The sequence below is a fragment of the Glycine soja genome, chromosome 10, assembly GCF_004193775.1.
Source record: "Glycine soja cultivar W05 chromosome 10, ASM419377v2, whole genome shotgun sequence".
Taxonomy (NCBI): domain Eukaryota; kingdom Viridiplantae; phylum Streptophyta; class Magnoliopsida; order Fabales; family Fabaceae; genus Glycine; species Glycine soja.
In genome coordinates this window covers 25,301,789-25,314,123 of record NC_041011.1, presented here as the reverse complement: position 1 = coordinate 25,314,123, position 12,335 = coordinate 25,301,789, and the positions used below count along the sequence as shown (strand labels likewise).

The window sequence follows — 12,335 nt, the reverse complement described above, 5'->3', positions numbered from 1 at the left end:
ACAATTAAAAAATCTTAATGTTGCGATCTTAATCACTTTGCATATCAGTTTAAAAAGTTTAATTTTAATATAATACATCGTAAGGATTCAACCAATTAAAATTAGAAATCATCCTATGCATTTTATTTAAATTCTTTGTTTAAAAGTGTTTTTGAAGAAGGATTGTGATTGAGCACTAAGGTTTAATTTCCAAAAGTTTAAGAGAATAGTGTGTCAAGAAAATCATCTTTGAGGTAAATATATCTGCTTTTTTTGTTTTTTTTATTTAACTTAAATTATTGATGTGCTACTTATTTTTCTTCATAAATTAAGATTTAATATAAAAAATTATTGTTTGATTTAAAAATATGCGAGAAAATTAAAAATTAAAAAGATCACATCACATTTTCTTTTAAAAAAAACTATATGGCTTTTGAGTTGTTTGTTACACTAGAAGTTACGTATGAGTGAATTTTATCGTTTATTCAGTTTTTGTTTATAAAAAAATTGCATATTCTTCTATTCTATTTTTTTTCCTCTTATTATTGTTAAAAATAATAAATCAAATATTCGTACAATAAATTTAAGATAACCACTTTAGAACAAATGTGATATTTTCGCCCTTTTCTTGAAGTTATCCAAAAAACTTAAATTTCCTATTTTTACTCAAGATTGTACTAAAACTGATGGCCTCTGCATATGTCAATTTTTTTTCCGAGTCAGTTCAGTGTGTTTGTTTGTTTCACAAATAAACTTCTTAATTTCAACAATACAGGAGTGGAAAAATTTATCCCACGTCTATTATGAAATAATAAAATAATTAATTGTAGATAATATGGCTTTGTGCAATCTCAATGCGTTCAAGGTTGTCCAAGAAGTGAAGGCATGTAGAAAGCATGGCTTTGTGCAATCTCAATGCGTTCACGGGGATCATTCAGATTTTCATCCCTAAGAGCTTGGAGAATAGCTTCTGATGACTGTTCCCTGAGAAATGCAAAATGCATCAGTAGCAAGGTAAATTCAGTCCTTATATTTTAGTTTATGTCGAATTTTTAGTCTTTTTATTTTTAATTATTCACATATAGTTTTCATAATTTTCTAATAGTGCACATCCTAAATTTTGTCTAATAATTAACGAAAATATAATGAATGTGTGATATAATATTGATTTGCGTAAATTCGTAAGGAAAAAATATAAAATATTCAAAAGAAAATAAAAAAATGATTTCAAACTCTTTACATTCATGTTAATTATTAATTGGAATTTGAGATGAGAGATTTGATTTTAATAAGAGAAAAAAGGTTATACATTAATGGTAAGAAGTCTTACACACTCATCCATGATAAATTTGTTAATTTTTCAAATAATTATCTTAAACTAATTCAAATGGTGATTTGTGATTGAATAACAATGTAAAACTATTTTATACTATCGGTGTATAACCATTAAACTCTTTTAGTGATTGCAAATTATATGAATCAAATGCAAATAATTAGAATTTGTTGCAAGTTGTTTTTTTTTCTTTTAGTGCTTGTATTTTTTTTTATCATGGTATTAGTATAAAATTGTTTCGTCAAAAGTAGTGACAAATCTTTGTTAGGAACCATAAGCACACACAAGGTGAGTATTTTTCTCTCAACACAATTTATTTCATACCCAATTGTCAATCATGATTCAAATCCTGAATTACTTGATTAAAAGACATAAATCATTAACACTTGTGTTAACTATTGTTGGTCTTTTAGTGCTTGTATGAGTTGTCTTACAAATAACACTTTTCAATTTTAATTAGTTTTCAAAGTAATAAGCTTGAAGGGTCATGTCAAGAGGCAAATAATGGTTGCAAGAAATTAGTTACCTGGATATCAATATTTTATACAGTGTCTTCAGGATGGGGCAGAGTTCAACAGGAGCAACCGGTTTGTTTTCTTCTGGGTGCAACACATTCAGGCTTGAATGGCTCAAAAGTTCAAAGAATGCCTCCACTGCAGAGACACCCTACAAATATCAATTGCACCCATTTTTTTTAGTCAGAAGAATTTGAGTGAATCAACGAAGACAAAATGTTGAGTGAGAGGAGAAATTAACAAATTAAAGAAAAATCCTCCTTTTTCTTGTGAATTATATTGAGTGAGTTTGTTTAAACTTAAAAAAAAAACTTTAAAATAAGTGTTTTTTATGTAAACGTTTTTTTAAGAAGTAGATAAAATTTGCTTCTTAAAATAAGCAAAAAAATTATTTTTTTAAGCATAAGTAATTTAGAAAAACATATTAAAAAATAGAAAGTTGTTTATTTTATTAAAATAAGTGTTTATTTCAACAAATAAGTTTAAACAAATTTGCCATAATCCACAACTTATGTAACAAAAGCATCTATTAGGGCTAATTATCCACAATATATCAAAGTGGTCAAAAGCATCCAATTTGTATCTCACTTTCACATTTTACAAAATTTGTTCTTGCAGGATACATATGAACTATGAATTATTAATCCTTTAGCTCTGGGGAATCACTTGTGTTTTTTTTATATTGTCCTCACATTTAAAGCATGAAAAAGCACTATCATATTTGTCAAAGCAGATCAAGAAAATTTCCCTTTGTTCATGCTCTCTTAAATCCAACTAGAAATTTTAAGATTCAAATGCCAATCATGATAGAAGGGAAACCCCATTCTAAATCAATAACTAGAATGTAGAACATGTTGATGAGAAAATATTCAAAAACCACATCTCTCATTATGAACATTTAAGAATGCAAAAACCATTAGATTCCATCTTTAAACCAATTGTCATTAAATAAAATTGTTCAATACATATATAAATTGCACCCCAAGAATTGAGGCTAAGTGATGTGGGACTCCCTAGTCTCTAACAAAAACTACTTAATGTTTTCAAAGATAAAGGAAAGAAAATCTACCATTGAAATTGCAGGGATGCTTTAAACCATAATAGCAGACAAAAGTTCCACTAAACTACGATTAAAATGACTAAAAGGCACTGCTATGCGTTGCTGCCAAATTCTCCACCAGTCACTATCTCATAATATTCACATTTTAATGCATATTATACTATTTGTACATTCGAAAGTGACCTAAGGAATTTAGAATAGGTGTTGGGAAGAAAATAATAACTTTTCACTTATTACTAATAAGTGGAAAATTACTGAACTTACCTGAATCATTCCTTTGCCACTGATGCTGTCACCCATGTCTGGGCTTAATTCACCCTTAGCTAACATCTGACCATACCATGCGTTACGACCTTTTAGTAAAGTCACATAAGTGTCAGCCAATAGTGGCCCTGCAAGTTTCTCAGGCTCTTCAGCCAACAAATGAGTGATAAATATCATCTCTGATGTGCAGTGTGCAAAGTAGACAGATTTGCTAGTAGCACTCTCATTGGTAAGGGCTGCTACCATTCCTGACAATAATAAGAATGTAAATGTAAGTTGTGGAAATGAATAAGGCAGGTTCCTATTGTCGCAGTCAAATTTTCCCATTTGCCACTTGTAATACTAAACAAAAGGAAGAGAACAAGAATTAGCATTAAACCAAAACACTACGGATCAAAAGTCTGTTGTCAAAAATAATAAATTCTAGTTATGAATGAACTGATCTAGCAACTTGGCGTTGTGAGAATCAACCTAGTTTGAAAACATAAGAATAAACCTGGTTACTGTGGTCCATGGCATGACCGTGTTACTTAATTAATGACTGTTTGGATATGTTTTATTGCTCCAATTCAAGTATTTGAGTCTCACTTCTCTTCAGGACACCATTTTAGGCATGGACCAACGACAGAAACCTAAGTCCTTTGCTAAAGGACTCTACAGGAACCATATTATGTATAAATAGACATCTAGAAGCATAAGAAACAGATATTTATTTGACGATAATTTAAAGAGTCAGCGATGATAGAAGAAAAACTCTTCTTTCACTTTGGAGAGAACTTTTCAATGCAATATTCAAAATGAGTAGGAATAAAGAAGTCATGAGAATTAATCTTTAATTGTTCTATCTTTCTATTTGTTGATTCTCTATGTTTAATATGATTATATTGATGAGAGACTAAATCCTTCCTCATGGTAAGATATAGTTTTGGATCTCTAGACACGAATATAATTATTTTGATGCAGTTATTATTAGTTGAATACTTGAATTTTATTTGAACTTGCATATATTCTATTATGTCCAACAGTGAAGATTAATTCCTTAACCAATCTCTGATATAAGAATCTTATCTCCAATTACCCTTGATAATTAGTATTTTACTTTTATACAACTCCTGTTAATATATTGGTTGGGTAGTAGAATAACCCTCATTCACTACACTATACTAGATAAACTCTATATAGTCTATACTATAATTTTGGTAAGGTTAAACTTTGATTTGTACACAACAACACACTGAGATTCTTAGCATAAATGCTTGGAGTCACTACTGAGACCAAGCCTATCCTAGGAAAAACAGACTTCAACGAGAGTTGGACCAATCAATAGCAAAGATGGAGTTCAGACATTTGGAATATGAAAAAAACAAAGTTTGAAACAATTTCTGGAGAAGGAACTAAATCAACAAGTGAAATCAACATACAGCCAACGAGTCAACTAGCATATGCAAGGAGAAAAGCTCTTTAGAAAAAGGATAATATCATATTAAAGCAAATGGACCAATGATAGAGCCTTTAAACACTTTTTTGAATTGCCTATGGTTCTCAACTAGTTTTCTTTCATCTGTTCATTTCTCCTACCATCATTCATCAAAGTGACTTTTTAAGCACATTTCAATGTTTGCATAGCATTCAAAACTAAAATCAGCGGTGAAAACTAAAAACTAGAATGCCATCATAAAGGATTATCTGCAGAAGTCACAACCATTACAACATATAAAAGACATGGCAATACAGATTACTACAAGTTTCACATTAGCTGTAAAACTTATGCTGTTAACTAATTTGAAGCTTACCGGCACCAATTGCATAGACATTTTTCAGGCCACCCATGATCTCATGGGTGACAAGGTCACTGTTGTCCCAGACAATAAAATGTGGTTGTCGTAGAAACTTTGCCAGAGGTTTCCTCCATTTCTCTGCTCCGCATATTCGAGCATTGGCATACTCCTTGTTGTATATTTCTGAGGCAATATTTGGACCACCAAGATAAAGTATGTTCTCCATAGGCACTCCAGCTGTCAAAGTATGAATTGTAAAGAGTTGAGAATGAGAAAATATAGAAATAGATATACTACTAAATTATCAGCTTCTATTGGTTGGTATCAAATAAATTCTAGATAACAAATAGCAGTACCTAGCTGGTGGACTATCACAGTTTATATGGATTTGGATTCTCTAAAGTGAGGAGTTACTTTAGAGGATAAGTACAGAGTAATCAATTACTGAAGTTTTAACAACCTCTCCATGATTTATTATATAAGTACATGTATTTTATAACGTTTTCAACTGTTAAGTTCTGAATCAATAGTTATTACTGTACTTTATACTCTAAAATGCAGAAGAGGAGCCAAATCCTTGATTTGTAATATACCTAAATATGAATATGACATAAATTTGAGTGAAATGAACTAACTACAAAAAGGAAGCCGGTACAACACCTTGTACTTACTAATTAAATAAGGATGTTTGCCTCATAAAAAAAAGTTGAAATTATATTCTTCCATATGAGAGCTCATACAATTCAAGGTTTTAAGTTGCAGTTATGGTCATAGGTGTTGTTGTACTGTGATTAACAAAATTGCAGGCAAATGCAACTGATGTAGTTGTGCAAATGCAATTTAAAAGCTTGATGGGATTCTCTTCTATTGTATCAAATGTATGAGAATAATCTGGCCTTTGAAGTTTTTGTGGGGGAGAAAAGATAAATCGCAAAAATAAGAACGGAAATCTTACTTGCTTGGTTAATCATTTTTGTGGGGGTTATAATATGGGGAACAGGCTCCAATGCAGCCTCTATACCCTTTGCCAAAGAGATTATCACTGGCACTGTGATTCTCTCCTTCCAATATATACTAATCTCTTCAAAAATCTCGCGTGTTTCGGTTGAAGGCAAACCATTAACCACAATATCAGCATCCCAAACAGCTTCTTGCAAGTTTGTGACCACCTTCAATGGACAAAGTGGTGTGTCAATCATATTCAAGCAAAACCCATCTTTCAAAATCTCATCAGCCAGAAGAGTCCTATCACCAAGCCTGGCTTCGACGTATTTCAGATAAGCACAGCGCCTTATCAACCTCCTCAACACATCCTCCCTAGAATTGATAACTTCGAAGAGGTGCTCTGCAGTGGCTCTATCAACTGTCTTTCCTGGCCTTCTCCATATCCTGATTTGCACCTTATCACGGAATTGGCCATAAGTATCTTGCAGCAAAGCAGCAAAAACACTGCCCCAAGCACCAGCACCAACACTCACAATTCTCAAAGGATCACCATCAGCCTTGCCAAGTAGGCCACGAAGATCATCGAGCTTCTCCTCTAAACTATTGCAGCCTTGAACAGATCCATTTGAGTACTCATTACTAACTACTCCCATGATGATTCCCACAATGCATAACACAAGCCTTGAAATCTCCAATGCTTTATTTGCTTCTATCTCTTTGAACTTTTCAATAGGTGAGTCCTTTCTAATCCAGGTTTTATGCCTATAAATAAACTAGAAACATCACATATGACCCCCCCCCCCCCCCCCCCCTTCTTAGGCCTTGCAAATTCCTCTAATTCAATTACCAAATTTGACTCTTTTGATCAGAGGTTTGTCCTAACAATAAGATGTAACATGAACTGCAAAATCAAATCTTTTTTTTGGTGGATCTCGCTGAACCAAAAACTGAACTAACTTATGTTTGAGGTCTTCATTTCCAAATTTTCTGACTGAAAAGCTTCTCCGGCTCCAAACTTTAGTTGAAATAGAGAAATGCATGAATATGTCATACCATTACTAATAAAAATGTGTATATTTTTTGGCATTGCACAAGCCTAAAGACCAGAAGAAAAAAAATATAAAACTCAAAAACGAATGTGACTTTGTTTTCTCCGTCTAGAGTTGTTCATCTACCCAACCAAAACGAAGCCATAACCACCAAAAGACAATATAATACAAAACACCCTTAACTTTTGAGTGGGAACTACAAAGTTATGTTTATTCAACCAAAGGGTCGATTTCCTTAGTCACAAAAAGTCCAAAATATTTTGTTTTAAATGCAATAGTCGAACTTGTTAAAGGGAATAAAGCTCACAAGAAACAAAAAGAAAAAAGAAAAAAAAAAGAAGGAAACTTCTGTTGCACTGAAATGTGCCTGAAGTTGAGCTTATAAAGTAAAAATTACTAATAGAACTGAAACTAGAAAAAGCTCGTTCGCATTGGTCATGCCATAGACAGAAAGAGATAAAAGAGAGAGAGAGTGTGTGAGAGAGAGAGAAAAAAGAGGTTATAATGTAATAATGAAGCTGTGTATGATTGAAGCATACAGCCATGGCATTAAAGGTTAGTGACTGTTGCCAACTTCCTTCGGTGGTTCATTAATATTGGATGACTTTGCTAATCATGCTCCATGTGACATGCTTCATTGGTAGTTAGCCTATTCCAATTTCCAATTAAAAATTTCACTTGATCTTGTAGGTATTAGAGATATCTTTGGTATTTCGTGTCTATGTGAGGAATTTTTACTTAATTTTATGGCAGATTAATGTCTTACTAAAAATTACTACATGTTATTATAAGCAAGAAATTTTTCTTACCCACAAAGCATCCAAGAATTTTTTTTTTCTTTTCTTATGCCTAAATCGAAGAATTTCTATTAGGTGCACGTGAGGTACGCCTATCTTGTCCCTACGTGCTTACAGGAAACTTGTGAAGTGATGTGCTCGGTAAGGTCCTGCCAATTCTGAGCTTGTCTTTGGAAATTTATGACGGTGATGGTACAATAGGTTATGTGTGTTGCTAAGGGTTGTTATTATATAAAGTTAAAGAATTAAAAGAAAAAAAAATTAAATATTTATTATAAAAATCATAAAAATATAAATTTTTTATATTTTAATAAAAAAATTACTTTTAATTTTTTTAATATAATTTTTTATATTTTAATAAAAAAAGTTATTTTTAAGTTTTTTAATCAGTTATTAAAGATACTGTAATTTTTTTCAGTTTATTTTGAAAAAATTATACAAAATAAAAGTATTTTTCTCTTATTAAAAATAATTAACATAAATAATATAATTATGAATAAGAGTTTCAAAGTTTATAATGTTATATTTATATTATAAAATAAATTTATTTTGATTACGTGCAATTTATGGGATTAAATAACCAATTTACTTTTTTTAATATTTTAGATTATCTAATCTTCAAAGTTTAGCATAATGTGAAAAGAGAGTATGGTTATTAATTTTTGAACTCGAAGTCAGATAGAATTTTTTAAGTAATTTGTTGATAAATAATTGATCATTTCTTTAGGCTAAAATATTCTTTTGATTTCTTTTTTTTTCATAAAACCCATTTATTTAATATTTTTAAAAAAATTATTTTGATCCTTTATATTTAAAATTTGTTCCGTTTTAAAATAATTAATGTTAATATATTATCCATTTTTAACTTTCATTTTTTATTTTATTTTATGAAATTTTAAATAACCAAATTAATTATTTTAAAATAATTTTTACATCGTGGCATACTTTAACCGTCACAATCTTAATTTTATTTAAAATTTATAAACCAGCTAGAAACCTCAATCTCACAATCATAAAATTTCAAAGTCAAATCTCAAATCTCAAATCTCCCTTAAAAAAATATCAAATCAAATTCAAAATTTAATCACAATCATGCAACCAAATTGAAATCTTCAAAATCAAAATCTTCAATGTCAAAGAACTCAAACTCAAATTAGTTGATAGAGGACTAGAAAAGGAGCATAAAGTGGAGCCAATACTTAAGATAAGGGTTTTGCTACGTGCACCAGGCACATTGCTTGTGCACCCAACAATTTAAGTGAAGTGACGAAATTGCCCTTCACTTAAATTTAAAAAAACTACGTCCCTCCCTCCTGTCCGTACACGCTGGGTGTTACACTTCGTCTCTTCCTCCTTTGTTTCATGATTGTTGTTGCGCCGCTGCCGCTGTCTCCCTCCACTCGTTCCATTTAGCCAGTTTCTGGCATCGTCGTCCCACTCCCCATCGTTGTAAGTGGGTATGTTCCTTTTGTTCGTTAATTAATAAAATAATAATAGAATTAATTTTTTATAAATAAAAAGAAATAAATTATTTTGTTGTAAATTTTCTTTTTAATAAAAAAATATTGTTGTATATTTTTATGTGTTTATATTTAATTAATTATATTTTTTTTGAAGTTGTTTTTTAAAAAAATTGTATATTTAAAAATAAATGTATATATATATTATTGTTATTTCTTTATTTGTAAAATGTAAGTAGTTTATTTATATTTGACATGTAAGTAAATTATTTTTTTTATTCATATAGTGGTGTATATTTTAGTACACTCATGGTATTAAATATTTATATAAATAGTGGTTGGAAAAAAATTGTTTTGTTTTAAAAAAATTAAAATTTATTGTGTTAGTAATTTGTTAAAAAATGAAATAGTCACTTGTTAGTTTTTAAAACCAAAATTGTACTTACATTTTGGTCATTAATTTAAATTTACTTCATTAGTGTTGTCAAGTTTATATATTTGGAAAAAAATTTCCATATTCATTTAGAATTTGTAAAAGTAATAAAAAAGTAATTTTAAAAATATTTTTTATTTAAGAATTATAAAATAGTAATTGATTGTAGTATTATTTGAATGATGACTTTAGTTGTTATGATTGTTTAAATGTGCAGATTATGGTTAGAATAAGATATTTGAGTCGGGCTTTAGGTAGGGTTATAAGAAGAGTCTTAGGGAAAGAAGTAAGTCGTGATTCAGATGAAGCTCCCTAGCGACGAAGGCTCACAGCATCTGCACGTAGGCAACGGGAAGCTGCACCTGTTGCTGAGGATGTTTAGCATGTGGATCATGCAGCTGATGAGGTCCATGAACAACCTAAAGAAGTAGTTGTTAATGATGTAGTTACTGATGCCGAGGGTTTTCCAGACAGGCCCCACGACACATCGGTTTTGATTGGCTATGTTCATCATGTTGTAATGATTGTTTGGAATGAAGAGGTATTTATATTTTTAAATAAATAATATTTTCGTAAGTATTTGTTATTATTGTTGAAATGATTTAAACTTTGATTTTTAGGAACGTCCTGAGTTGAAGTCATCCTCCCATGGAAGGTTGCGAAATTTGACAGGCCTGCTCTAGAGATTGAAGGCTTAGTGGCAGCTGTAGGATTAAGTCCTTTGATCGCATTTTCCTTGGACATTGGATACCGGGGACTTATATCAGGTTTTGTAGAGAGGTGGCATAAGGAAACTAGTAGTTTCCATCTTCCTATAGGAGAGGTGACTATCACCCTCGATGATGTGGCATTGTTGCTTCATTTGCCCATTATAGGCGCCTTCCATAGCTTTGAGGCTCTTCATATGAACAAAGTCTTGTTGTTGTTAACTGAATTACTTGAAGTTAGTTCAGAAGAAGCAAGAGCTAAGACGGTACAATGACATGGGGCATATGTTCAACTATCGTGGCTGCGAGACATTTATCGTAGCAAATGTGATGCAACACAGTGGACTATAACAGCTCGAGCATATCTCTTGCATTTGGTAGGTTGCACACCATTTGCTAACAAGAGTGTCACACACGTGCATGTGGTATTCTTGGATGTCTTTCGTGACCTCATCCAGAGTGAAAGCTACGCATGGGGAGTTGTCGCCCTAGTCCATATGTATGGGAATTTGAATGATCCATCTAAGAGCAGCGCCAAACAACTTGCAGGGTATATCACACTTTTAGAGGTAATTACAATTAATTTTAATTTTTTATTTTTGTTATGTATTTTATGTTGAGTATTGTTTTATTTTTTTTGTTTTCAAAATATGTGCAATGTTGGATCTATAAGCATTTTCTTTCTATTGCTTCGTGTATTGCTGTTAAAGATTATCATGAGATGAAACCACATGCCTGTCGTTGGAAGTCTGAGAAAGCATTACCAGTGTCGATGTATCATAAGCGGTTGGATAGATTGACGTTTGATGCTATGTGCTGAATTCCTTATGGTGACCACCGTGCATTTAGAGAATTTAAGTTGTTTTTTTTTTTGTTTTCTAGACATATCCGATGGGGGTCCATTTATTATCACACACCGACTATAGAGGTTTATGCAACAGTTTGGCTATGTGCAGACCATTCCTCCACACCCTGCTGCTCCAACATTATGCATAGAAGATATTGATGATAGATGGATTCAATTTTTTGAATACCTTGCACCGGTGGGTCAAATATGTGTTGCACTTGGACAGTGTGTAACAGACTACATGGAGTGGTTCTACATGATTTCTCATCCCTTCATGAGTTCGGCACAGCCTAGGGATCTTCCTAAACATCTACCCGTGTTGCATGATGACACATTTATTGAACCAGATATTCCTCAGCACCCGGTGGTGGCAGGAGCTATGGACGAAGCACTTACAGATGCACCTTTTCATGTAGAGCAACCTCGACATGTAGTGGTAAAATATATTTTTAATTGCCACTATTACTCATTTTATTTAAACATCTACCCATGCTGCATGATGACACATTAATTGAACCAGATATTCCTCAGCACCCGGTGGTGGCAAGAGCTATGGACGAAGCACTTACAGATGCACCTGCTTATGTAGAGCAACCTCGACATGCACTGGTAAAATATATTTTTAATTGTCACTATTACTCATTTTATTTAAACATGCATTAACCCTAAACTTTTTTGCTTGTTGTCAATGTCCTTGGAGGCTTGCCAAGCAATAGCTGAAAGGTTGGAAAGATTGCTCAACCTAAGGATAGTGACTAAAGGTACATAAGCATACACTGTCACAGAAGATTGCCTAAGGATCGTTAGAGGTGTAACTGCAGAACACAATGTATATGTGCGGTCGCAACGAAGGCGGCGTATGGAAGATGCATGAAGACCTTTAGGATTTATTACGTTTTATATGATTTTGTTTGCAATTTGACAATGTTTATTATTTAATTTTATCTCAGAACCTTTTTATTTATTTTTGTAACTATACAATGTTTATTATTTAATAACTCTCGTAACCCCGAACCCTAGGTCGTGAATTAAACCATACCTAATTAGTCGCGTACCATCAAACAATAAGTAAACCATAAGCCCTAATTAGTGACATACAACTAAACTAAACGTATTGTAGTAACTGTAAACCCTCTTCAATAAAATAATTTTGTCATTAAAATAGTAA

The 12,335-nt window shown here is 31.9% G+C and overlaps 3 protein-coding genes across 3 annotated transcripts; 2 read left to right on the top strand and 1 right to left on the bottom strand.

The window, feature by feature from the left end:
* Window positions 1-613: 613 nt before the first annotated feature.
* LOC114369907 (probable glycerol-3-phosphate dehydrogenase [NAD(+)] 1, cytosolic) lies at window positions 614-6,680 on the bottom strand. The gene is made up of 5 exons (XM_028327183.1): window positions 5,885-6,680; window positions 4,945-5,166; window positions 3,152-3,399; window positions 1,839-1,978; window positions 614-963 (listed from the first exon to the last, which is right to left on the bottom strand). The coding sequence occupies exons 1-5, from the start codon at window positions 6,525-6,527 to the stop codon at window positions 840-842; spliced, it is 1,377 nt and encodes a 458-aa protein (XP_028182984.1). The 5' UTR covers window positions 6,528-6,680; the 3' UTR covers window positions 614-839.
* Window positions 6,681-7,347: 667 nt separating this feature from the next.
* On the top strand, window positions 7,348-12,112 carry LOC114369908. Its single transcript, XM_028327184.1, has 5 exons — window positions 7,348-7,478; window positions 9,831-10,154; window positions 10,234-10,889; window positions 11,277-11,603; window positions 11,688-12,112. Exons 3-5 carry the CDS (start codon window positions 10,818-10,820, stop codon window positions 11,754-11,756), a joined length of 468 nt encoding a protein of 155 aa, XP_028182985.1. The 5' UTR covers window positions 7,348-7,478; window positions 9,831-10,154; window positions 10,234-10,817; the 3' UTR covers window positions 11,757-12,112.
* Window positions 7,467-10,595, top strand: LOC114371559 (protein MAINTENANCE OF MERISTEMS-like). The gene is made up of 4 exons (XM_028328961.1): window positions 7,467-7,478; window positions 9,831-9,867; window positions 10,012-10,154; window positions 10,269-10,595. Exons 1-4 carry the CDS (start codon window positions 7,467-7,469, stop codon window positions 10,593-10,595), a joined length of 519 nt encoding a protein of 172 aa, XP_028184762.1.
* Window positions 12,113-12,335: the final 223 nt, after the last annotated feature.